The 27,265-nt window shown below is 39.3% G+C and overlaps 1 protein-coding gene across 1 annotated transcript in view; it reads left to right on the plus strand.

The window, feature by feature from the left end:
• The first annotated feature begins 9,858 nt into the window (after positions 1-9,858).
• Positions 9,859-27,265, plus strand: part of LRPPRC (leucine rich pentatricopeptide repeat containing) — an 86,617-nt gene continuing 69,210 nt past the window's right edge. Inside the window, exons 1-9 of the mRNA XM_063152074.1 lie at positions 9,859-10,049; positions 19,886-20,088; positions 22,688-22,810; positions 23,485-23,606; positions 23,696-23,754; positions 24,304-24,390; positions 24,872-24,998; positions 26,020-26,164; positions 26,975-27,117. Coding sequence (XP_063008144.1) covers positions 9,859-10,049; positions 19,886-20,088; positions 22,688-22,810; positions 23,485-23,606; positions 23,696-23,754; positions 24,304-24,390; positions 24,872-24,998; positions 26,020-26,164; positions 26,975-27,117 — 1,200 coding nt within the window. The remainder of the gene's footprint in view (positions 10,050-19,885; positions 20,089-22,687; positions 22,811-23,484; positions 23,607-23,695; positions 23,755-24,303; positions 24,391-24,871; positions 24,999-26,019; positions 26,165-26,974; positions 27,118-27,265) is intronic.

Genomic DNA, 27,265 nt, shown 5'->3' on the forward strand with positions numbered 1-27,265 from the left:
CAAGAGAAGAAAAAATTTTTTCAAAGTAGATCAGCTGCCAAAAAAACCCCAACTTTTTCCAGCAGTGACTGATCTGTTTTAAGAGATTCTTGATCTCTGCCCTTCAAAATGCTTTTTTACACCTCTCTGGATATTTCTGTCTTCTTGGTCACTCAGGGTTGTCGACCTGCAACACGAGGGAAGAGAAATAAACATAAATGGAAGTCTTCAACACAATGCAAGCTGATCTGATTATTGTTCATGAAGAGAACAGTCCAAGTGCCATTTTAGACAGCCACCTCATATTTGAAGGACCTGAATGCAACGAAATTGCTACTCAGGTAAATGAGCCATACAAATTAGCAGCATACTGTATCTGCCCCTGGTGTGCGTGCCAGTGAGGCAGGCATGTGAGGCACATGCAATCTGCATGTGATTTAACATTTCTTTTAATGTCAGTGGATCAGAGTATAAATGGCCTTTGGATTAAACCACCTACATCCCATATCATTAACTGCCCAAGTCCCAAACTGTATCCAGTAACTATTGAGATCAATCCGAACATTTGTGAGAAAATCTCAAATACTTCAAACTAAAGCAGATGTCTAGAGTTTAGATGCTCCTTACTTCATCTGTCTCATATCCAGAATTATTAATTTCTTTTTTTGGGGGGGGGGAATAGGAGGAGATTTGACAGAGACTTGGCCAGTGTGCCCATCAATATAAAAACAGCATCAGAATTCTTGCATAAAGTAAAACCTGAAAGCTTAATAATGTTTTATTATGATTTCCCAGTCCAGCTGGTAATCTGTATGACCTCCAAGTCATTCCACTTCTGTTTCCAACCAAAAGTTAAACTATGCATCAAAATCTCAAAGTGTTTTATTACATACTGGAGATACAAACAGCTGAAATTCAATTTTACTATTCCTGAAACTTGTTTTACTGTTTTCTCCAACTACTTCCTCTCCAATACTCATAGCAGCCAAATCCTGGGACATGATACTCTTTGTAGTACAGCATGCTCCCAGTTTAAGGTGTAAAACAAAGGTAATGACAGAAGAAATTCAGTGTGTGACACTTGTGTGTGTGTGTATGTACATATATATATATATATAAATTCTTACTTTGTTATTATTTCAATGCAGAAGGTTTAAGATACTGAAGGGCTACTAATTGGTTACAGATTTATGACTGGTTTGCAGTTTTCACTAACAGTACAATATGCAAATCTCTGAGCTGTGTGAGTCACTACAGCTCGAAGAATATACCTTCTGACAAAAGCAGCCACCTCAACTTCTCATTTTATGCAGCTTATAGAAAAATTTCAGATGTGACCCAGTTATGTCATAACCATTTTCATATTGTGATCCTCTGAAAAGTAACTCTACAAAAAAAGCACCTTCTTACTCATCAGATCTACTCCCTGTAGATAGTCAGGACAAGATCTGCTGACTTGGTTACAAAAATAAAGGCACTACTACTTATTAAAATTTCTACTAACCTTGCAAAACTAACATAGCTGAGGAGCCAAGGGAGATAAATTCTTTTGCAATTTCAGTGGAAAAAATTATTTTACAGTGCAGTACAGCTTTAAAAGAACTCATCAAAGATTTTGATTGGGATCAAACAAGAGCAAACACATAGTTTTGCCTGCAGAAACATTTTAACTAAGAGATACATACAATAAGACATAAATTTAGCATTTTGTTAGGGATTAGGTCACCATTGCTCATTGGAAAGGAATTGTTTTACATTAAAATCAAGCATTCTTTATATAGAAATCAGCAGAACCCTGAAGAAGTAATTTTCCATTCAAATTGTCTATTATTCACCTTTCTCTACTTCTCAGGTTTGCCTTCTTGATTGAAATTTCAACAAGAAACTTGGATACTATTCTACAAATCCTGAAACATGACTCGGATTTTTACTTGCTACTGCTATTTCCTGTTCCAGTTCCTTGGTTTGATTCTACCAAGACTCCGAGCACAGCAAACCAACATGCCAAACCAATATGCCAACACCAGCAAAGCTCTGCTGTCAGATCTCCATAAAATCTGAGATTGGCTTAAACTTAAGAAAATTTACAGCAGGGATAGGAGAACTTACTTTGGGGGAAGAGTGGAAACAATTGACACTTGAAAGATAAACAGGTCCCAAAAGCATCTGAGCAGCAAAGTATAAACTTAAAAGTCCAGGGGAAAAAAAATCTTCTCACCATCTTCCTGAAAGTGAGCAGTGCTTACTTTCACCTTGTTTCTGCAAGTGAACAGAAATCCCTTTTTGTCATGGTCTAATCCCAGCTGCCAACTAAGCACCATACATTCAGCAGCTTGCTTTATCCCCAGCACGATGAGGGAAGAGAACTGGAAGAGTAAATGTGAGCAAACTCACGGGCTGAGAACACTCATGGGGTTTCATTGTGATGAAAAGAAAAATAACACAGAGAAATAAAATCCAAGAGAGGCAAGTAGTGCAAATTAAAGCAATTGCTCACCACCATCCAACCAGGCAGTGGTCCTGCAGCCAACCTTGGCCCTGATTTTAGGGCTGGGCATGATGCCATATTATTGTATTTACAGGGACCCTTGTGGCAGGGAGGAATGATGAATCTGACTCCATGTTCTCAGAAGGCTAATTTATTACTTTATGATACTATATGACACTATACTATATTAAAGAATACTATTCTCTACTATACTAAAGAATACAAAAAGGATACTTACACAATGCTAAAAAGATAATAATGAAAACTTGTGACTCTTTCCAGAGTCTCGACACAGCTTGGCCCTGATTGGCCAGAGAGTCAAAACTACTCACACCAGAATCCAATGAAGGAATCAACTGTGGGTAAACAATCTCTAAACACATTCCAGACGAGCAAAACACAGGAGAAGCAAATGAGATAAGAACTGTTTTCCTTTTTCTCTGAGGCTTCTCACCTTCCCAGGAGAAAAATCCTGGGTGAAGGGATTTTCCAGAGAATGTGAATGCCACTCTGTATGGTGTGGGACGTCCCTTTGGTCAGTGGGGCTCAACCCATTGTGCAACCCCAACCTCCCTGCTGGTGGGGCAGTGTGAGGAGCAGAGAAAGCCTTGACTGTAAGTGCTGCTCATCAATGCAGAATGCATCCCTGTTCCCTGCACAAATCCAAAACCCAGCCCCACACTAGTGAAAATTAACTCTGTCCCAGCCAAAACCAACACAGTTTTCCATCCAGCAACCTTACCAATTACTCAGTTACTCCCATCTCAGATTTCTCCTTCCTTTCTGTCAAGCCATTTTGTCACATTTCCCCACTTTTCTTCTGAGCATGTATGCTTCTAGCATGTCTACCTCACTTGTGCAGCTCTTGAATATCTCACTTCATTTTTATCCTCTCAAAATAAAACCCAACTAGTGCAAAAATCTTGGTGACTTCAATCTTATGTGCAACTGGAGATTTTTCATGGAGCACCTGCTTTGCTATATGTAACACCAGCTACATTACAAGACCAGAAAGACACTGAAGTAATAAAAGAAGGGAATCTGGGAACCTGGAAAATGTCCCGAACAAGAAAATCACATTATTGCTAGCATTAAGCAATTCTGAAAAACATACATTTGTTTAAAAAAACCCACTCTTTTCACATATTTTTTTTCTCTAAATTCATCAGACATCCTCAGTTTACACTTTTTATTTATTTTTTCTTTTTTTTGCAAATGAATCTGGAATATGTATTCTCACAAGGTCTGAGAAATATTAGGAATTCAACTGGAAAAAGTGAGTTTGAAGTAACAAGTGTGTGAGTACTTTAAGTTGCTCCCACTTTGTCCTAGAACAAAATGGAAATGAGATATTAAAAGTGTACAAAAACCTTGGCAAGCATGAATTTCACTTAGATTTTCTTTGCTGTCAGAGGAGTATCTGTATATTATCTAAATATAGATCTATCTAAATCTATATATAAACATACAAAATATCACAGAGAACCACATTCTTCATTATCCTTTAATCTTGAGCTGGCTTGGGAGTCACATTTTCCAGGGGTGCACTCCTGAGATTAGGCATGAGGCTTAAGCCAACATTTTTAGTCAGGTTTAGTGAACAAGCCATGGGGAAAGATCATGTTCCCTCCAGAAATATTAAGGAGGCATATTCTTCATACCAGAAGCTCTTAAATAATAATAAATTTCAGAAAATAACACATTGTCTGAAATCTCACCTTACTCAGCCATCAAAAATTAAACCAATATTGATACTAACATTACATATATGTAAGTATCTCACCATCCTCTCAATTCCATGGCCTACCTTCCCCCAGAGTCTCAGGTAAAGGCTGCAAATGATCCCCTCCAGGGCAAACCTTCCTGACAGTGCACTTCTCAAGAGGAATGCAGCCACAAAATGAGTGCTGGGGACTGTGTTCCACTATGCTCCCTCTCCCCATTGTGTAACGTGGATCATGCCCCACCTTGGATTAGGACCTTGGTGGGAATGGATGTCACACTGCGCTGGTGACATCTGCACAGAGCTGCCTCTCGATGAGGCCATTTGAATCTAGGGAATGGGATACAACAAGCAAAAGTATGAGGAGGTTGGGAGCACAACATCTTCCCTACACACCACAGGATGCCTTGAACTCACCTCAAAACTTCCTGCCTTGAAACATCTAGACAGGAGCCCCACCTTTCCAATAGGGACTTGATGGCCCCACCATACAGCTCAAGTACAAGTAGAGGACACAGCTGAGGCTGCTGAGGGACCCCACAAATTCACCCACACCCCACTGCACAGCCCATGTCTGACTTTTTCAATGGCCAACCTCTCAGAAACCTCCTGCATGAGAGAAGTCAAACAGCCACACTCCCTGCCACCATCTATGCTCTGACACACAGCAGCCACACCCAAACTGCCTGCAGGCAACACTGATTCTCTTCTGCATTTCCTCTTATTTTCCCCTCCCTTAGACATGACTTGGATCATTCACGCCAAAAGCTTTACACTGAGATTCTGGGGAGGCATTTACAGCATCATTTTAACTTTGGATGTTCCAAGTTTCCAAAGTCAACTGTGGTATAAGCTAGTTTTTTAAGATGTTTTATATGTACAGGGTTTTGTTTGAAAGACAGGACAGTGAATGAGGAAAACTCTCATTACCCATGTCATTATAACTCTTCTTTTGGAAATTTCTATGACACATTTCAAATCAATTTTAAAAGCTAATAATAAGTGCTTACGATAAATTCTCAATGGAATTAGCAGAAACCTGGAGAGAATTTATGAGTTGCAGTGGAGGTAGTATGCAGACAACTGAAAGAATCTGGACAGAATCCTTCCTTTTAAATCCCCCCACTCTCCAGCATAGCATGGCCATCTCCAAACCACCTACTGGAAACAGTCCCAAGCTGATTGACGCTAATTCCTCAAACTTTGCCAAGCAATTGTCTGGCATAGGCTTCAACTATGGTAGAGAATTCAATACCAGAGATGTAGTTCCAGAGCCCAGGAACATAACCTGGCACTGTTTAATTATTATCCCCAGGAGTAATTAACTTAATGATGGGAATAAATTCCTTGAGCAGAGTGAATCAAGCCAAGATTTTTAGACTATGTGGTCTATGGTATGTGTCTGCAGGTAGAAAAGCTTCTCAACAACTACTAGTGACACAGTGCTTTCTCTGGATTTTTGCATAAAAAGGCAAATATTTTTTCTCCACAAATAACATACCTAATTACAAAACTCATCTTCATCATCCAAAGAGCTAAAACTCACCTAGACTCCATAAACATTATGTCTCAATTTACTGATTAAAGTTTTTCTTATTTTCAGATCTTGATAAATGTGACCTACACCAGAGAACTTCAGAAAATATAATTTCCTAAGTTTCTGTTTCAGCTAAATCACATTTTGAATTAATTTCCCAGGACCTCTTTTCCTTTTCACATCAACCAAACAGTTGTCTTTACCTGTGAAGCAGAATCATGTCTATGGCTTCTCAGTCAGCAGTGAAAAGACAGAACATCTCTGAGCAGCCTTTCATTTCAGATCCAGTTATCCACCAACTGGATTATCAGAGTTCTGTTTTTTCTTCATCCTTTGGAGGAATTGTGGTCAGCATCTGTCCCAATGTTCTCTAAAACACTTCTTAAAATGTTCTTTACTGAGTCTGAAGCAGGGAAGTCTCAGTGATCGGAACTTACTATCATGCTAACCAATGCCACCTCATTTTTTTCTTTCTGTCTTCCAGTCTGTTGGGGTTCAGGGTTTTCCCTTTTGTTTGTTTCTCCCAGGGGATTTTCTCCCAAATGTTGCAAAGAGACAATAACACCAATACTTAAGAGAGACAAAAGCAGTTGTCACAGGAAAGGGGCAGCCAGGTTCTCTCTCACCTGGGGGGTTCTCTTGGAGGGGCAGATACCCAGATTTGGACTGGAAGGAAAGGGGCTGGGGCAGCTCCCGGTGCTCTTGCTCCCTTGCCATTTGGAGGGGGAACAGCTGAGTCGCTGTGGGGAGATTACGGCACCTCTGCTGGGCTCCATCTCTTCCTGCCTTCTTCAACGGGAGTGAAGTTCTGCTTGTGGGAGCGGTCGTTGCATTGGGACCTTATAAAAAAAAGACCTTTCCACCATCTGCTCGGGTGCCTCAGGGGAAAGCCTCCTTTCAACCCCCAAGGAAGCCTCTCCTGGCCGTGTCCTGGAGCCGGGCTGCCGCTGTTCTCTGCCGCTGCTCTGGGGGTTTTGCTACACTGTAGCCGCACACCCGGTGCCTGTTGGGACACCCCACAGTTCCTGGCACAGCTGCGGAGTTTCTGCCACAGGCCATGTCCATCCCATCCACTGTCACCGCGTGAGGGGGACGCGGCCGGCCTGGCGCCGCAGCGCCCCCTGCAGGCGGGGCAGTCACCGCTCCTGCCCTGCCCGGAGCCACCAGCGCCCCTGCCGGCCGTGGCCGGAACTGCACCGGAGGGCAGAGCACGGGAAGAGCAGGAGGAGATTCATTGGGCTGTCCGTTCTTGTTTGTATTTGCTGTTTATCTGCCTTGTTGTACGTACAGAGACTAGTGTAATATATGTTATGAAATAATTCATGCTTATAGAGAGAATGTATTTTATAAGATTGTGAAATCCAAACGAGCCTCTCTGACCGCAAGCAGCCCAGAGGCAGACGTCTACTTTGGAATCTTGAAATTCCTGAAGGCCAGCGTGATGATCGATGATCGCCGCTATCCCGAGTGATCGGAAGACGCCCAAGGATGATCATCGCCCAACTGATAACATTGATTGAGATAGCAGAAGTCGCCAGAAAAATACATCTGAATACACAACTTCCCTGGACACAATTAACACCAGCTACCACTCAGGAAACAGTGATTGTCCGGCTCTGCACAGTGAAAGGAACCGTCTTGAACATGCAGGGTTACAATAGAAATTGGGACTCCTCTGCCTCAGGCATGAAAAACTGTATAAAATAGCCCTGCAGGAAGCGGTGCTCATGAACAGAGGGAGATCTGATGCGATAGAGGTCAGTCTAGGTTCACCCAGCACTGATACCGGGCTCAACGCTGTCTCTTTGGCTGTGGGTTTTTGAAGACCATATTTCGGTTGCAGAAAAAAAAATTATATATTTTCCCCATTTTGATATACTTGTCTTTTCGATTAATCATTTATAACACTAGTAAAGAACTGTGATTCCTCTTCCCATATCTCTGCCTGAAAGCCCTTTAATTTCAAAGTTATATATTTGAAGGGAAGGGGGTAATATTCTCCATTCCAAGGGTGGCTCCTTCCTTTCTTAGCAGATCCATGTCTTTCAAACCTAGATACAGTCCTTCGCTGTATCATTTCTGGTCCTTATTGTAAACAATGCATTGTTTCACTGAAGTGAGCTCTCAGGGGCTCTGCCACAGGGCTTCCTCTCGCTAGGTTTTGGAGGGTGCAGCCTCCTTTTTATCCTACTTCCCAGTAACATGTTGCCCTCTTCCTTTCCCCACTGGCTGAGATACTAGGAAAGTACAGCCTTCCCAAACCACGTGCCACGTATTCCCCCCTTGAACCTACTGTTTTATCCCAAAATTCAGAAGTTCAGCCTTGTGCAGACCCTTGTCTGTTTCAGGAGCCAAGCTGTCTGAGCTCTGCAACACACCTGCTGTCCAAAGTTAGTAGAGACATTAAAGCCCCATTTCAAAGATGTTAACACCCATAGCTTCACCCAAATTATTTGTAAAGACATTAGCTTTCCTCTCAAGACTGAACTTTGTATTCCATGAAATGCTGTAACACTGATACAGCAAAAGCCACGATAACATTGCAAATATTGTCTTACAAGCTGCAAGTTATTCCTCAGTGAGCAATGCTGAACATCCAGGACTTTGATAAATAACAAAAATGAGTGTACATAACAATTAAAAACTGAGCATTTTGCATCTTGATGATGAGACAAGTCTTTCCAAGTAAAGTGTAATTGGAAAAGGCTGGTCATAGCCGATCTACCTTTAGAGCAACTATTTGCAAGTTACGGCAAAAATGACATGAGTTTTGTATGAAAATATGCATTTAATTTCTAGATACCTCAGCTAATGTTTTATGTCACAGAAACCAGGTTAACTTGGATGCTAAAATGAAACATCAATTCAGGTGGCATCTCAGTAAATACATGCAACCTCAGTCAGAGATTTGCTATTGATATTTCGCTTAATGACGTTCTTCCCTCTGCCCTCCACTCCCAGGTGTGAAAAACGCCAATCACTTGTTTTTAAAAATTTAAAAACTTAATAGTAATAAACTGGTTATAAAAATAGTAATACAATTAGAGTAATAATAATTCAGACAATTTGAATTAGGACAATATGATACAATAGAAACAAAGAGTTATGGATGTCCGGGTACCTTTTCCTGGGCAGCACAAGACTGAAAAAGAACCCACGTTAACAAAGGATTAACCCTTAAAAACAACAGCCTGTTGCATATTCATACATCTCATACATAATGCATAAATTCCATTCAAATACAGGACTCTGTCTGGTCATTGTCAGCTTCTTTCTCGGAATCCTAACAGTGCCTTCGAGGCAAAAAGAAGTTCTTTCTCCTGATAACGGGGCAATAAATTCTCTTTCTCTGAAAGATTTAGGTGTCCTGTGGCTGCTATCTCGCTACAAGTCCTTTCTTTAAAAAAAGTATCCTACATAGCACAGTTTCTATTTTAACAATTTTTTATAACCAAAAACTATATTTAACACACTACTTAAAAGAATTAATACAGCATTACTTTCTAACACAACACATATAAGATTCATTTTAATATTTGCGAAAAGCCAATCATAAAATACGCATTTTTCACAGAGGCAATGATAACATTTCGGCGGAAAAGCTGACAGCGACCAGCAGCTTTCCCAGCCCAGTTCCCCATGGCTGCCCTGGCGTACACGCCGGCCCGCTACGCTTTCGGTAGGGTGTGGAACCATCAGGGGCAGCGAAGAAGCGGCGGCCGCCGCCGGACTGCAGGGAAGCAGTACTTGGGTGGGCAGGCCGGAGAGCCGGGCGGGTAGGGCCAGCAGGCCACAGAGGGGACCGGCATGGAAGAGATCCCGGGAGTGCCCACCGAGAGAGCCGGGCGGGCAGGGCCAGCAGGCCAGGGAAGAGCTCCCGGGAGTGCCCGGCAGGGCCAGCAGGCCCCGCGGACCGGCACGGAGGAGCTCCCAGGAGCGCCCTTCGGCAATCCCGCCGCTTCCTCCGGCGCGCCCGCCTTCCGCCGGGGCCGCTCCCGGTTGGCTGCCGGGCGGCCCAACCCGGGCCTGCGTGGAACGGCCCATCGGCCGCACGGGGTGGAAATTAGCAGCGCACTGGCGCCTTAGCGGGCTCTTTCCGAGGCCGCGCTCAGCGCCTCCCCCCCGAACGGAATGGTTCGTCCCCATCACGTGGGGCTGACGGCGGCGCGGCGCCGGCGCGCGGCTCACGTGCTGCGAGCGGTCATGGCCGCGCTGCTGAGCTCCGCCGGGCGCCTCCGGGCGCTGCGCCCTCGCCTCCCGCCGCTGCTCCCGCCGCTCCTCCGCCCGCCCGCCGCCCCCGCCCCACCGCCCGGCCCCGCCAGGTGAGGTCCCGCGCCGTCGCGCCGCCTGGTAGGGTTGGCGGGGCCGGCTGAGGCTGCGCTCCGCACGCCCAAGGGCACTGCCGGCCATGCTGCCGCCGGGCCCTGCGGCGCCGCTCGGCGTGGCTGCCCCGGGGGCTCTGAGGCAGCGCTCGGCCCGGGCCGGCCCGGCGGCCTCACCGCGTGTGCACGGCCTCGGGGTGAGCGCAGGGCAAAGGCCGCGCCGCAGCCACGCTGCCCTCAGGCTAGGCGGCCTGGGCTGGCCGCGCTTCCCGCCGCGCCGCGCCCAGCAGAGCCCCGACCGCCGGGGACGCGGCTGGGGGGGGAGCCACACGGCTGGGGGGGGGGGACACGGCTGTGGGGGTCACGCCGAGGGGAAGGGGCGTGGAGGGAGAGGGGAAGACTAGAGGAGATAAGCAGTGATGGAGCGGAGTTACTGTCCCTTGAGGCGTTCAGGGAACGACTGGACGTGGCTCTTGGTGTTCCGATTATAGCTGACAAGGTGGCGATCGGTCACAGGTCAGACTTGATGATCTTGGAGGTCTTTTGCACCCTAAGTGAGTCGGTGGTTCTGTCACCGACTCTGGGTACCTGCGCAGTTGGAATCTGGGATTCCTCTTCGTTCTCTCCGACTCTGCTGTGCCTCCTGTGAGGAGGCACGGCAAGATTTCTTTGCCATGGTTTTCTCTCCCTTCTGTCATGCAGGTAGGGTGGAGAGCAGCCTGTGCTACCTGTGTGCATCCCTGCTGCAGGTTTGACGGCACTTACGCGTGGTTAGTGCCCTGCAAGAAGCTTAGAGATGCCAACCTTCATTAACACAACTTCAGACATACAGATTTATGAGCTGATATAAGGGCTTAGTGCTACCCAAGTTGTTCTGTCTCTTGTTTCACGTTGTATTTCTGGTGCTCCCTCTAAGTCAATGTAGCTTAATTCCTGGTGAAAAACCATAACAGTGTTCTGCTATTCTGAGTAGATAAATATGTTCAGCAAAGAACTTAGTGAGTTCCAGAGCTCCTTCAGAAGAAGGAATGGGAAAAGAAGAATCAGAAATTGAGAACTCCTAGAGGAAAGTCTCACTGTCAAAATAAGGACATTGTTGCTAATTTCTCTTCTTTTAGTGCTTATTAGTCTTAGTTTGGAGCTGTTTTATTGGTAGCCTGGCCAAAATCTTACTTAAAGAAAGATGGTTTTCTTTAATCACTGATGTGTATCAGCTGCCAACAGTTGTTAAAATTGGTGTGAAAGATGGAGTAGGAAGGACCAGGAATGTCTGATTTATGGTTGGCAACAGAACTACTCATTTAATTATCTACAAATGATCAATAAACCTTTCTTCTTTCTAGTAACTAAGTTTTGTTTTACTGAACTGGAAGCTTAATTCACTAAATTTGTTGCAAGAAATAATATTCACTGAAATTCATGTGTGACTTGGTGAAGGACTAACATTTTATGACCCTAGAATTCCATTTCTAGAAAGAACTTTAGAAGTGCTTTATGTGATGATATTTTGGTTCTTACAGCTGAGGTTTGGTTTATTGGTTGTTTCCTTCCCTATACGTTTTTCTTACACCAAATTATACTTCATTTCAGTTATATATGTGGGATAGTTCAGTGATCATGCTGAAAACTCTTTTGAAACTTTTTGTACATCCTTCTTGTTCAGTAATTTCATTCCTAAGATAACTTTTCACTTAAAATCTCCCTGTCACACTACTGTGTGTTTGGGCATCCTGGTGCACAAGTGATGATCTAAAGTCAAAGTGTAAAGCAAAGGTAATACTTACAAACTGATATTTCATGTATTAAGCATATGATCTAATTTAATTTTTTTACCTTAAGTAACTATTTATTGCCTTTTTTTTTTTTTTTTTTTTACTTAAGCCTTAATTTCTGGAACTGGACCTCCTTTGAAGAACTAGAGTGGCATATGGACAACATTTTGGCTTACTGTACTTGCTGTTCAGGTCTCAAGATTATTTTGACAATGACATACAGTCTATTTGGAATAGTAGGGGAAGACACACTCAGTTTTAAGATTCAATAAATAAACAGTAATAAACTTGCATTTTGCAAGTAAATTGTGTAAATAACTGTTTCCATGTGCTGTAGTCACTTTAACATTGAACATAATAAAGTCAGTTCAGAGCAAGTCTGACTACTATTACATTAATGGTTGCAGAAAAGTTGCAAATCTGTGAACTTCTTTAGAGATGTGAAAGAGCAAGCATCACATTCAAGCTGAGGTTTTATCAAAGCATCGTGATTGCTTTGATTTTTAATCTAAGCTTCTTGGAAAAACGAAGTAGGATAGTACATGCATGTTCTAATGGTTGAGCAGCATTTCATAGCAAGTCAGATTTAAGACAAATTTACTCTTTCACTTGACCCACCTGTGCTGTGAAATGTGAAATAACTTGAGCTACATCATCACTCTCCTGCCATGCAATTTCATTGCAGATCAACTTCAGCAGACCAATACAACAAACTTCTGATCTGCAGGAGCAGAGTTCAGCAGTGCCCTGATTTATGTGGTACAGATGGCTTACTGGAACTTACAAAAGCTTCACTAGGGGGAAAAATGCCTGAATTTGCTGTTACTATCTGACTGTCAAGAATGGTGTAACAAACCTCTCCACTGACAAGTGTTTAGAGTATTTTTGAGTTCACATCAAGGTATTCTACATACTGTAGGTGATGTTACAGTTTGATGTTGCAGCTTTCTGCTCTGGGAAAGTTAGTGCTCAGAAATAGGGTCTTGGCTCCATTCTTCTGACAGCCTCCTGTTGCTGGCCACCTTGGCTGGCTCTAAATCAGGGAAGGAGAGCAGTTAGGCTCCTAAAGCTTAGAGATCATGGAAGTATAGCTGAAGAGGAAAATCAAGGAGAATCAGTACAAAAACAAAATGAAATCAAACTAGCAAACCTGCTCCAGTGTGGGCTCTTCTCTCCACAGGCCCAAAGGTCCTGCCAGGACTCTGCTCCTTCACGAGCTTGTCTCTGTTTTCAAAAATGAATTCAGCATAAATCCAAAAGACAGCCCCATACTTGCTACTTTGAATAAAATTAACCCAGGCAAAACCAGCACAGAAGGTGCTTGTAAGAACTCTTGCCTTTTGATTCATTGTGCTGTGTTTAATTATGTTGTTAAGATGGGAGAGGAAATATCTCTTTAAAAAAGGTTTCAGACTGGGGAGATGGATTTTATTAAGTCATAAATAAAAGACCCAAATGATTCATGGCTTAGTGAATAGTGCATTTTCATTTTTTAATTTGTTTTAGGTTAGCTGCAAACAAGTTCTTTTTGGCTATTTGCTGTCATACTCAGCAATCCATTACCAATGGATAGAAATGAAGAACTGAATGCTTAATGAAAGCATAGAACTGAATGCTTAATTGCATTAGCAAAATGATAGAAGGAAGGGTCTTCAAATGCAGAGGAGGCATAGAGTAGACTTGCTTTCCATAATACTTTGCTGTAATAAAGTTGCACAAACTGTGCTGTTGTAATTAAGTGTTCTGGTGATGGATATAAAATGCCCAGATACTTCCCAAGAAATCACAGAATCTTAGAGGTGTTAAGGTTGGGAAAGATCTCTGGGATTATCGAGTCCAACAGTTGGCTGACACTGCCAACTTCAGCACTAAGCCACGTCCCCAAGTACCTCACCTACCTGTCCTTTGGACACTCCAGGGAAGGTGACTGACCCTTCCCTGGGCACCCTGTTCCAGTGCTTGACACCCTTTTCAGTGATGAGGTTTTTCCTAAGATCCTAAGTGCAGTACAAAAGGTTTTCTCTTTTATTTCTTGTGAATCACTTAAGGAATTTTTTAGACATTCTCCAAGAAACACAAAGCTTGTCAATCTACATGGAAAGACATGAATTTTTCTCTCTGGTAAGATCCTGCTGTATCTCATTGTAGCAACTATATGGTGGCCTGAGCATTGTGCCTTTTTGTACAGCTGATCATGGCTAACAGCACAAATACTGCTTTAACAGTCATGTGAATCATGCTGGGATCTCAGGTGGTAAATTTAGTGTTCGGTTTACTGAATTTAGTGTTAGATCTGGAGTGCTTTTATGTACACTAATGAATTCTAACTCACTTAAGTTTGCCATTATTCTGCTTCAATGATGACTTTATTTTGAGAACTATTTCATGCAGGTTTTGCCTATTTAGTTTAGAAAGAATGAAATATTCGATACTTTCTGTAGAAAAAGCACAACAACTACCTAATTATGGCTCTGGTAAAGGGAGGCAAATGTCTCATATTTATAATTAAACATGTGGTTATCTTCATATATTTATACGAATATATAAATAATGTATGAATAAATATATAGCTGAATATATAAATATAATTTAATGTTTGTAATTGGTCAAGTCTTATGGAAAGCAACCCTTCTGCTGCTGCAAGGGGAAACATGAACATCACCTACTTTTTAGGTTTTGGGAAAGATGGGACTTATACTCAGGCTGGTGTGTAAGATATGTTCCTATAGGAAATTAAAGGCAGTGCCTTAAGTCTGCTCTAGCAGTGTGGAAGACATAAGTATGTGGGTACAGCACTGGGATTCCTACTTAAACCCTTGTAAACAGAAGAATTTTACTGGTTGATTTGATGTAAATTTCTCCATGCACACTTCATCTCTGCATCAGTTTTTGTGAGTTGATGTTCAGCTGCTTTCCCAGTGTTGTAAGCTAAACTGGAGGTGGAGTTGCCACTTGTTTTGGGATTACAACTGCACAGGTAACCTTTCCTGCGTGGGTGAGGGCTGCAGTTGTAGAGACAAAGCTGAAAATGGTGTAAAGGCTCCAATATCTCAAGGCTGCTTCCAATCCTGTGATAGTGGGAGTTGGAGAGAGATTGTCATAGGGCTCAGTGTATCCTTTTGAGCTTTTTCCAGTTCTGAAGTGTATTAGAGAGAAATTACATGTTTTGGGGAAGAACCACATTGCTCGTTCAGACAGATCTGAAATTTCCTGTGCAGCTTTATGTGCTTGTAAATAAAGTGTTTCACATGGAGAAAATATTAAAATACCATTTGGAGGTAATAGATGAAAGTAAATACTTGGTACTCATTGCAGCTCTTAGGGAAGTATGTATTTTTTTGTGTAGCATAGCATTTAAGTCTGGAAAAAGTGAATTAAAGTAATGGGGGAAATATAATTACATCATAAAACTGTAATCAAACATCTAGTTCTGAGGCAGCATCAGAAATATCAAGGTCATGCATGATAGATTTTTTTCCCCACTCCTAATCTTACTTTAGAAACTTCCAAATGAGAAACCTTGACTGAAGTATCCCATTCAAATATTTCCTTACAATTAATATTACAACCATTAGTATTGGTTGTGTGATTCCTGGTGGATTAGGTTCAGTTGCTTCTGTGCTTGGAGAGTGAGATGGGATAGACAAGTCCTTTAGGTCTTTTATACTTGGTTTTTTTTTCCTGAATGAACACACCATGATAGAGAGATCATTATCTGTATTTTAGCTATGTTCCTGTGTTTAGGAGCTGAGAATTCAAAGTCTTTTTCCTGTGTGGTGTTTCATGCTTAGCAATGCCTCATTTTCAGTGCCCTCTGGGCTGCACAGCTTAGCAAGTTGTACCCCATCTTGAATTTCTGCTTTTGTCCAAAACATACAACTTTTTGTGTTCTGTATTGAAGCTATTATTGCACATGGATTGTGCCAGTCCTTTCCTAGCTGGGTCAGGAGATAGTTTCACTTAGACTCCCCCACAATATTCCCAGTTCTGCAAGGAACCACATTTTAATTTTGTGTATGGATTTAAAATTTTCTTTGCACAACTACTGCTCCCATACTAGAAGTACATTGTGTCTCCTTGCTTTGCTTGCAAGCAGGTTGTCAGGTAAAGTGGTGCCAGAAGCCTGTACATCAATCTGTATTTTTTTGTTAGGCTTCTGTTTTTCCCACAACTTACATGGATTTTTCAGAGTAAATCCAAAGAACTGGAGTTTGAGTAAGATCCAGTCATTTGCCTTCAATATATCTTAATGTTTTCAGGAATTATTTGAGTCATTCTTCCATATTCTCAGCTACGCCCCCATCTCCTTGTTAAAATTAGTAATGATAGTTAAAATTTACAGATGGTTGCAATTAACATTTCTTGAAAGCCAAACAGTGTATGAGCTGTCATTTTTTTCCCTGTGAAGAGGTGATTTCTAAAATCATCTTTATTAAATTTAGCAACCTTTCTTGCTGCCTTTTTACGTCACTTCCTGAGAGAAATAGTTAACCTGGCCTTCTTGATTTTTATCCTTGCCTTTTTTTCCTATTTGTCTTAATTGGATGTTGTTTTTCAGCTTCTGAAAATTAAAGATTCCTGATGCATGGATAACTGCCTCATTTTGTTAGCTTCTTTTTGTGTTTCATAGGGAGGTTGCCTACTCTGTTCTCCTATCATTTGCCTGAAATCAAACCTAATGCTGTGTCCCTTAATTTGTTAAGTTTGTATCTTTTTATGAAAGCTGACTTTCTGGTCTGCTTAGTCTTTCATCTTAAAAAATAGTGAGCTCTTTTTTGGTGTTTTTGGTTTTTTGTGGGCTTTTTTCTTTTCTTTTTTTTTTTAATTTGGAGTTCTTAGTTGATTTGTAGTGCTACATACCAGATTCAAAACAGTAGATGCTGCAGCATCATTCACCTTTTGAAGCCAGAGTTATTTTTAACAAATTCTTATTATGGGATTGGCTTAACATTACACAGCACCTAAGTGTAAAGATGTAGTTCATTCAAATGCTGAAGGCCTGCTGAAGAAATGCTCAATTGTGCTCACCTTTCAGAAGGTGAAGTTACTGTATAAAAATAACACTTTCATATGTGTCTAGTGTTTTACAGTGTGCAACTGTAGCAAATGATACTTATGTTATAAATAGCGTGGTGCTAAATGTGAAGCAGGAGAGTTTAGTAGCAAATGAAACATAAGAGTTTTCTTGTGCTGTTAACCAGCTTATGCTGAGCATGCACATAGTGTTGTCTTTACACTTCATCTGATGGTGCTGTGCAAGTGTTTAAAGTACTTGTGACTTCTGAGAAGAAACTCTTACAAAGATGGCTTTCTTAAAACAGTGCAGGACTTAAGAACTTAGATACCAATTTGTCTATGGTTAGAAGTGTGCTGTATGTCATAAGATACTGTTCAATAATTTGAAAAATACTTTAAACACGAGCAGGTTTTTACAGGGAAAAGCATTTCAATTCTAATCTGAAGCACAAGAGTTGTGTCCACTCATGCTTTGATTGTTAATGGGACTTAAAGTATCAATTTCTGTGTTCCAAATACAGCCCTGTGTTGCTACAGCTTCCAGAGCATTTTTCTAACCTTTCTGGAAGTATTCTGAAAAGCTTTCAAGTAGCTTTTCAATTTTCTTTTTTAATTTATATCTTTAAGAAAATTATAGAGAACTTGCATTCATTACAATTTCATTATTCTAGCTGTCCACTGGCTAGCTCAAAGTTGAGTATTGCTATTCATGTGTTATAAGGAGTTATTTGAGTTCTAGGCATCTCACTTGTTTGTTAAATCCTGGAGGAGTGAAAATTTAGTGTCTCACTGTTATTCTTACCTTGTGCTACTGGATTTTATGCTAATTAGTCTAATGATTTCAGTTTTCCAGAAGTACCCTCTGGTCATAGGAGGCAATAGAAGGAGAGGAAAAGGAGGGAAAGAACTGAGGAAAATGACACCCTTGGGAATACTTTTAGTGAGACATGACATTACTAGTAGCAGCAAAAAAGTTTGTTGTTAATCTGACAAGATGCTTACCATGAAAAATAGTGTTTCAGAGCTTTTCCTTTTTTGTTTGTTTTTATTTCTAGCTTCTCTGATTTTAGGTACTTTTTCTTTCTCAGTTTCTTTTTATTCCATGTAAATTCTGGTGGGCTGTAGACCTGGTGAGCTGTTTCCTCTCTAAATTGATACAACAGTAATTTTACTTTTTTGTAGAAGGGGATAAATTGATATTGTGCTCGGTTAGTAAGTGAAATAAACTCACAGAGGGATCTGAATAAAATGAGAGCTAGCCCAAAGGGATTGGTGGGAACTTGCATCTATCAAGGAATGGAACTGAGACTACAGGAGGGGATCTCTCCTTTTTTGTCAGTCTTTCTTCCCTTCTTCAATTCTTTCTTCTTTATACTTTCCCTAGTGAAATACCATGTAGATAGTTAGCTGGACTCTGGGATATTCTTCAGGAGGAAACTTTAGAAGATAGGGCAGTGTAAAAATCATGTTCTTGAAAAGGCTAATGCCAAATAATAGCGATGTTCTTCATTACTGAAGGATTTTTTTTTAATCAAATATCATCTGTTAAACTGCTGTCATGGCTCCATTAGGAAAGAGATTCTTCTTCAGGCTACTTCTAGAATTTATGGCCTGCTGAGCTACCAAATCAAGATTTCAAAGAGCAAGGAAGAAGTTGGCTTTTTGGGCTACTTTCTGCTCACAAGAGGCAAGCAGATGGTAAACCACCAGTCTGTGTTTTGTACCCCAGTGATGATTTCTCTGCCATTTAGCAGCTTGCTGCCAGTGCTTCTGAAACACGCAATTGCCACCAGCAAGCTTTTCTCCTCCACTGGGCTTGTCTCCTTGGGCCCTAAACAATGACTGTTGGGTGAGAAAGCAGCCAGCAGATAGAGCTGGGAAAAGCTGCAGGGACAGGAAATGGTTTTGTAGAGAAAGTCAGCACTCCTGGCTTTTAGAGCTGCCATTTCACAAATGTGGAGCCATTACCTTGTGGTATAGACTCCTGGAGCACCTGTAACAGCAGGGAGTACAAACCTTGGGGGTTTGGGGTTTTTTAAAACTAGTCTAGAAAGCTTACAGAAATTTAACTTAAGAGTTGTCTGAAGAGCCAGAGATGAGGAAGGGCAATTTTAGAAGTTGCTGAATCTTGCTTTTTGCCACCCAGGAAATAGCACATTTTTTTACAGGATACTGGAGGAGAATAATCTGGTTTATTTTATGAAGTTGTAAGCATAGTTGAGAACAGACTTCCTGAAATGCTTATGTTTAATGATAATTTCACCTGCACAGGCTGTTCATAACCTTGGTGTGGCACATATTCAATTTTTTTTACTCTTACATATTAACTTGTTCTTTAAAAAAAAACAAAAAAGGCAAGCTTTTTTTTATTGCTTTGCTGGAAATAAGATCACTTTCTTGTTATGCTTCTTTTTGTCATATTTTATTTTGAGAAAATAAATGTTTAAACAAATCTGCTGTTGATGTCTGGTTTACATGGCAGAATGGGTGGATACTTCATGCTGGTTATTGTCAATTCTGTAAAATGTGGAATGATCCTGTTGGTGTCCAAGCCATTGCTGTCTAACACACCGACCTCTGCATTAGTTCTTGTGCAGTTTAATTGACGTGGAAGGTATGATTTGCTACCTTGATTTACTGTGTTCTGGAAGATCTGTCTGTGACTGTTCTTGAGAGTTTTCAAAACCTTTTGAGAGCTTTAGGGAGTGGCTGTAATGGGACAATAGACTTTTATAGCACTTTGGATGACTTAAAAGTTTTATTTTTGTGGGAATATTATTTGAACCATTTAATTCATGAGATGAAACTAACTGAAAATTTCAGAGAAACTTGTCACTGTGAGAAAATGTATGGCTGACTTTTTAAGTAGAAAGACACTGAAACGAATCACTTAAATATTTGTTTGTTTATTTTAAAATGGAATGTTTTTGAGACTGTTCATCAGCAAGCAGTGCGTTATTATATTTTTGACATTATGTGACTAGTCTAGATCCAAAATGACTCACAGAAATGTAATCTTTATTTTTTTGTTTGTTTCTGTTCAAGCAGAAATGCTATAAGCCAAATCAGGTTCCTCACACTTGCACCTCAAGAGGAAGGAAGTGTTAAAGAAGAAGCAGTTGCAGAAGTTCGAACCAGACGGACCTGGCAGTTTGACTGGGCGTTAAATAAAGTGGATAACTCTGTCAGAAAAACTGGCCGCATCCCTAAAACTCTTCTACTCAAAATCTTCCAGGATATAAGCAATGCAGGTAAGTTGCTTCCACTTAAAACCCAGTTAAGCTGAATTTCAGGCTGCTGTCTAACCAAGGAAATGAACTGAGTGTTCTGATCTGTGTTTTGTCTTTGAATGTTGTTTGATCTGCTGTATATGTTGATGGACAGGCTTTAACTGCTTTGGAGATATTTTTTTGTTTTGAATGCTCATGGTAGCTTATTCAAGCTTGGGTTTTTTGTGTCTTTAAGAATTTAAGTCTTATAAATGTGTACTTTTAAGGTATGTTATATTGCCTTGCTTATTGTCGAGTTTTAATCTGGTAATGCACTTTCCTCATGTAACTGTATTTTGCTCTCTGAGCAGGGATCATACATGCCTCCTTTGCAGTGTATATTTTTAAAGCATCTGTAATGAAATGAACCATGCTGCCCTTAAGACATTATTTGTCTTAAATGGAATTACAACAGGGAAATGTGGAGGTGATACACAAATTTCCATGTTCCCAGGTAGCTGTGTTCATGACAAGAAAGCTTTGGTTTTTTTTAATAAAAGAAAACCAAATAGCTGAGGCATTGTCCATTCTGATAGATTCAATACCTCTTGGCTAAAATATGCAGTCCACATTAGTGTTTTGCAGACCAGCTGCCACCATTGCTGAGGTTTGGTACCAGTTGGGATGAGTCAGTGGAGGTATTTAAAGAATATACTTGCTAACTACTACTGCCAATATTTATCAATGGCAGCCTGTCGCAGACATCTTTTCATTAAAATCCTTTCTTAGGATTTTTCCTGCTGAAGCTGAGAAGTTTCAGCCACAAATGTAAACAATGGTTATCTGCTGCTGTGGAATGCAACAGGTGGATCCGTGATTGGTCTCCTGTGGATGTTTGGATTTACTGACCACTCACGGCAGAGCTGCTCTCGCTCTCTGCTGAGACACAGCCCTTAGTTATTCATTCTGTTCTATTCTTAGCTTAGCTAGCCTTCTGAGAACTTTTCCTTCTATTTCTTTTAGTATAGATATAATGTAATGTGTACATGTCATAAAATAATAAATCAAACCTTCTGATCATGGAATCAACATTCTCGGCTCTCTCTCATCCTGAAAATCCCTGTGACCACGGTCACAGCAGCATGTATTGTTTTGCTTAAGTTTTAAACTTTGCTGTGTGTTACTCTATTCTGTAATGCCTTGTCTAGCTGGCATTGTGCTTTTAAAAGTGTTCCATTTTACTGTTTAAAGGCTGAACCTTCAATTCATGCTCTTTCTGTTGAATGTAGTTTTTTCCTTTTTGCTTGGGACATCCTTTCTGGTTCTGACTGCTTTGTTGTTTTTTCCATGTAAACCTTTAATTTGGGAATGTGGGTTGGCAAGAGCTTTGTGTCTGTAAACCTCTCTGCAAGTAGTTCTTCATGAACCTTGACTAGTTCCACAGTTTCTAAGTCATACTAACAAAAAAAAATCTTAATCTCTTATAGGGTATTTACCCTTTGGCTTTGGAATTGTATTTAAAAATAAAAGCATAGAACCTCACAAATGATTTAGCTAAGGTGCTATTAAAATAAATGGCAAATATTACCATATGAAAAATTTAGTCCTTGTTTATTTATGAATAATGAAACTAGTTTAGCAAAAGTGTGGAAAGTTAGTGTTGATTTCTGCCTGTTTTTATTATTTTTCCATTTCTAATTATAACACAAAAAATACCTGAAAAAGGTGTTTGCAGTAGATCTCATTGTGCATCTCTCCATCCTCACGCTGCCAAAAGTTTTTGATTTTCTTTTCCTTTTCAAGGTACTATGAAACTGAAGATGTGTTGTCGTTTTCATTGCATGCAGTAATTATGTTCAGGGATTTAAATGCTGGTCAGTTAAGAATTGATGATCATACTTGACAACATGTTGCTTTCTAAGGAAACTCATTTTTGTATCTAAACTCTCTTTGTATCTAAAGGTGGGATAGAGAGAATAATTGTCGTCAGCTGACTGGGTCATCTGCGATAGATTCTGCAGTTCTGCCTTTGCCTCAGTAATAGTAGTGAAGCACAAGAAAGAGATGAGTTTATAGTTAACTTTTTTGACATTCTGTGACTAGTAGAGAAGTCAGAAAAGGCAGATAATCTTACAGTTCACTATTCTCTAGGTGTACATTTTCTCATTTATTATGTATTAAGCGTAGGCCGAACTGGAAATGGAAGTTTGTGTGGAAGTGTCTCTGACTACCACTTGTGGAATTATATTGAATTGGTATGAAGCATTTTGACATTTTAGAAATTTATGAGAAAGTAATGTCCCTGTTAAAATGAAATTATCTCAGGATCTTGAGTTGGGAAGTTGAAAGTATTGGATAATCTAAGTTTAGCAATTTTGTGTTGTCTTCTGACAATTTCTGCTCAGCTAAGCTCATTATTGTACTAAATGGCATGTTTTGTCATGAATCTTTTTGGGTAATGCACAGTAGTGCTGTTGTTTAATCATTTGGGTATCCTGTTCATTTAAAATCTTCAGTCTTGGAGAAAATTCTGTTTTATAGAAAATGCTAAAATATTTCAGTAGATCGGTCTCAAATCTTATTTCTGATATTGAATTCATAATCATGTATTAATAAATTTGTGGTTTTATTCCATTTGCAGGGTGTCCAGGGAGTAACCACACCTTGCTTTTGTTACAAAGTTGTGGTGCTGTCTTACCAGAGGTATTGTCATCGGAAAGAACAGAACTGGCCCATATGATATGGGACAAGATGAAAGAACTTGGTACGTTGTGTCTGTTAGTCCTTCTTGCAAGAACAGCTCTGTGCTTTAGTTGCTCTCTTTGTAATGAGACACAATTTATTTTAACGGTATTTAAATGTTAGGTTATAACAGGTTGCACTTACTACTGAATGAACAGTGGGTTTTATTGTTCAGGTGAGAGACCTGTTTGTAATTCTGGGGGTTATAGTGACATCTAGGGGTGTTAATCTAAAATTCTAAAATCTAAAGATTTTTTGAAATGTGCTTAAATTGGACTTCTGCTTGATTTTTATTATTGAGTTTACTTTCTGTTAGATGCTACCTAAATATTTGATGGGCTATGTATTCCTAGTGCTACCAGCAATTTTATCAGATTATATTTTTATTGTGAGTCATTTATGTATAGATAATGCATAGGTAAATGCTTTTTTGATAGTAACATTGCCGAATCTGTAAAATAAATACAGCTGTAGAGACTGTAGAATAGCATTGCTGTTACTGTGCTCATTATGTTTTAGCCTTTTATAAACACCAGAGCTGTTAAATAAATGTCTGATGCTTCAAAGGTGAATAAAATTACTGTCTCCTAAGTTCATACAGAATAAAATTGACAGGAAATTAATTACCTGAGAAAGCTATGGAACTGTGTTGAATTTAGAGAATCTACATTGACTGTGGTTGAAATATTTCCTTAGGTGCTGTATATGATACGAGCCATTACAATGCTTTGCTTAAAGTGTATCTTCAGAATGAGCACAAGTTTTCTCCGACAGAATTCTTGGCCAGGATGGAGGAAGCAAATGTGCAGCCCAATCGAGTAGGTGTCCTTTTAAAGATCTTCATTCTTAATAGCAGGCTCCATTTATTGAATGGAAATAATTAAATTCCCCATTTTGTTTTCTACAGGTTACATACCAAAGGTTGATTGCTGCTTATTGCAATGAGGGTGACATTGAAGGAGCAAGGTATTCTTTTGCATTTATGCTTAAAGGGATTTCCACAAAATCTGTTTCTCATATTCCCTACCAGTGGTGTTAAAACTGATTTCTGTGTGATTCACCAAAATTGAGCAAAGCAAAGAAGGATTTTAATAGAAGTATATTTTTAACCAAGCAATGAAGAACGATTTCCTGGAGACTGCCAAAACCTACACAAACGAAATAAAAATAAGTGATAGACCAGTGTGTTCAAATCAAGTTGTAATCACATTGCTCAGAAAATAACTTGTTTTTGTCATTGCTAGAGCCATCATGCAAAAGTGTGAGGTTATGAAGGCTTACTGGCAAAGGCATTTGAGAATAAAGTGGGCTAAGGAGCAAATAGTAATAATTCTGGTTGTTGTTTTTCTTACACAGGGCTTGCCAGGTATCTCTAACAATTTTAGCAAGGTTAAGCTGTAACAGTGTGATTGAGGGGTATGAGAAATAAATAAAAGGAAGATAAAAATAAAAAGAACCCAGCCCCACCTTAGTGTCTGCATGTTCCAAAGTGGCAAATACAATTTTTTTTTTCAGTAAGATTCTTGGATTTATGAAGAGCAAAGATCTCCCCATCACCGAGGCAGTATTCAGTAGTCTTTTGAAAGGACATGCAAGATCGGGGTAATGTTTAATACCTTTTATTCCTTTTGTTTACTGTTAGCTTTACTAAAATACAAAGTGTTACTGTACAGAAAAAATTACATGCTGCAGAATAGTGTGGTGGTTTTGAATAATCATGTGTAGAAGACTGTCTCTACATTTATGAAGCAAAAAAGCTATTTAACAAAGGAAGTAGATTTTTTTCTTGTGTCTGAAAATCTTGTATTTCAAGATAAATTGCTGCACTTTTGTAGTGTTTGAGAAGAAATTTGCTGCACTTAGTTCTGAACTTTATAATCTGTTAAAGTTGAAAAAGTATTTTAAGTAATATTAAAAAGATATGCACTTTCACCTTTCAGGATTTGCTTTGTTAAAATAAGTTTCTCTAAGCCTGTTGCAGTCTTTGTTTCCAATTCTAATTAATTTAGTGAGGAAATGCAGTAGTCGCAATAAGCATCATTATGATTAAATCTACTGAGAATCTTGCTTTGAATTCTTTCAGAGATATGAAAAGTGCAGAAAACATCCTTTCAGTGATGAGGATGGCTGGTGTTGAACCAGGTCCAGACACCTATTTATCACTGCTGAATGCGTATGCTGAAAAGGGTGATGCTGATAGCATCAAAAAGGTATTGCCAGTTTGAATTTAAATACAACTTTTTTTATCTTTTGTTCAATATAACTTTGGAATGCTTTCTGTCCCGACTGGAGAAATAAAAATTTATAATTGGTTTCCTCCTACTTGGAAGTAATTATCAAAAAATTTTTATTGCAATTAAATAGCTGATTTAACAGAAAGCAATGTCACAATTTCTAAAAAATATTTGTCTTTTGATAGTGGCATTTCACTCCGGGAAGATAGATTTGTCAGCGAGCAATTTAATAATTTAGGGGTTTTTTTAAAGACAGTACATGTGGGATATCTATGTATTTATTTATAAAAACAACCAAAAAAGTAAACCTTGCTTATTCTGTTCCCATTGAGCCATTCTTTGGCCATTGAAATCACAGGATCTTTCCAGTAAAAATGAATTTTTGTTTTGAGAATTCATACAAACAGCTTAGGTATTTGTAAGGTGAGGCTTCCTTACAGCCCTTTGTGTAGCTGATTTTTTTCAAGTATTCTCTCACTTTTTTTTAAATCAAAGAAATACTCATGAAGCAATGAGAAGATCAAACCAGTTTTCTTAAGTTGTTTCAGGAGTTTAATCAGATGTAGAGGACCAAATCAAGGAAGAAGATATTGGAAACAATTTTCTGCTATGACTTGAACAAATATTCATCAACCAATATTCTTCCAAACAGTGTCAAAATGTTGGATTTGTCCTTCTTCCCTTTACAAAGTAATTTCTTTTGAAAGTCATCTCACAATGATAATACCTCTAGTGTTTTAATATATTATTAGATATTAGAAAGAAACTATATGCTGTATCACTTTTAGGTGTCCCTTTTTCTTTTCACAGTTTAAAGGTGTTTGAATGTCTCTAAATACTTCTTGCGTATTTTTTTTCTCTACCATGTTCCATTATCTAAATATGTGGATTTTAAAAAAGAAAAAACCCAGGTTTTTATGCTTGTTTTGATTTTAAAAGTATTCTGTTTTGAGTCACTTTGGAGTTGATTCAAGTTAAATTTATTTTGATTTTACAGACTGTAGAGCAGGTTGAGAAGACTGAAGGGTACCTTATGGACAGGATTTTGACGCAGGTGATTTTTAGCCTTGCCAAGGCTGGATATCCACAGCACATCGAGGATATTAAAAGACGTATAAGATTTGAAAAGGAAATAATTCCAGGTATGTCCTTGGTTCCCACAGCAGGGTGGAGAGAGAACACTTTTTTCCTTTTTTTCTTATTTTTGTTTTTTTTTGTTTGGTTTTGTTGTTGCTGGTTTTTTCCTTCTTTTTCCAAAAATAGGTAATTTTGCAGTTTTCTCTTGAATACTGAGGGAAAGGAACATTTTTGCCATTAGTTTGTGGATTAATTTGTGTGCTTTTGTGGTTTAGATTGTATTTCATAAAATCTAAATATGCAACAGCTTTAATAATTTCAAAAATTAATCTATCATTAAAAAAAATTCTAACATGAATTAAGTTTTTATAAGAAGGCAGCAAGTGTGGAGTCCTTTCTTAACACTGCTGTTAAGATTCCTGTTGTGAGAGCTCTTCAAGACTGCCATAAAAAAAGGGATAGTAAATACTGAATACAGTTTTTTATTACCTACCTTTAAAGTTGCTTGTGGATCCCAGTATGTTTAATCTGATTGATAACTATTAATTATACTTCATGCTTTTTTTGTTTTTTTTTGATGTGTCTAGGAATTAGTTTATTTTTTCCTTATCCTTCTGTCATGCTGCAGGGGTGATACTTCTGTAATTTTTGGCCTAGTCTTCTTATGAGAAAAGTGAATTTCATTGATAAATATAAATAATTCTGAAAAAGGTAGTCTCAGATTTGGATTGTGAATCTTATTTAAAAGTATGTTAATAGTACTTGTAAAACATTTACTTTTCTAGCTTTCACTAATTTTAGTAGCTTAAAGTGAAAAAGTTTTGTGCACTTTATTAATGTATTAATATTGTTGTTCTCTGTTTTTCACTTGCTAGATGTAATGAACCTGTGTTTGACTCTGATAACTCATGGCTTTGAAGATATCAGCTTCAGCATCTTGAGGTCTTTAAGTCATTTATCGCGTGAAGATATGGACCAAGGTAGCTTCTTCTTGCAACATTGTGTAAATAGAAATCTGGTAAGCAGAATAGTAATACTTTTTTTCTTAATAATAGCAGTATATTTATTTAGTTTAATGCAGCTGTGAAGATTGCAGATGGTGAGTTGTTGCACAGTTCTTCAAGAGGAAAAGAAGCGTTTTATTATTCTGTATCAACTTGTATAGT

Source organism: Melospiza melodia, chromosome 3 (genome assembly GCF_035770615.1).
Source record: "Melospiza melodia melodia isolate bMelMel2 chromosome 3, bMelMel2.pri, whole genome shotgun sequence".
NCBI lineage: Eukaryota > Metazoa > Chordata > Aves > Passeriformes > Passerellidae > Melospiza > Melospiza melodia.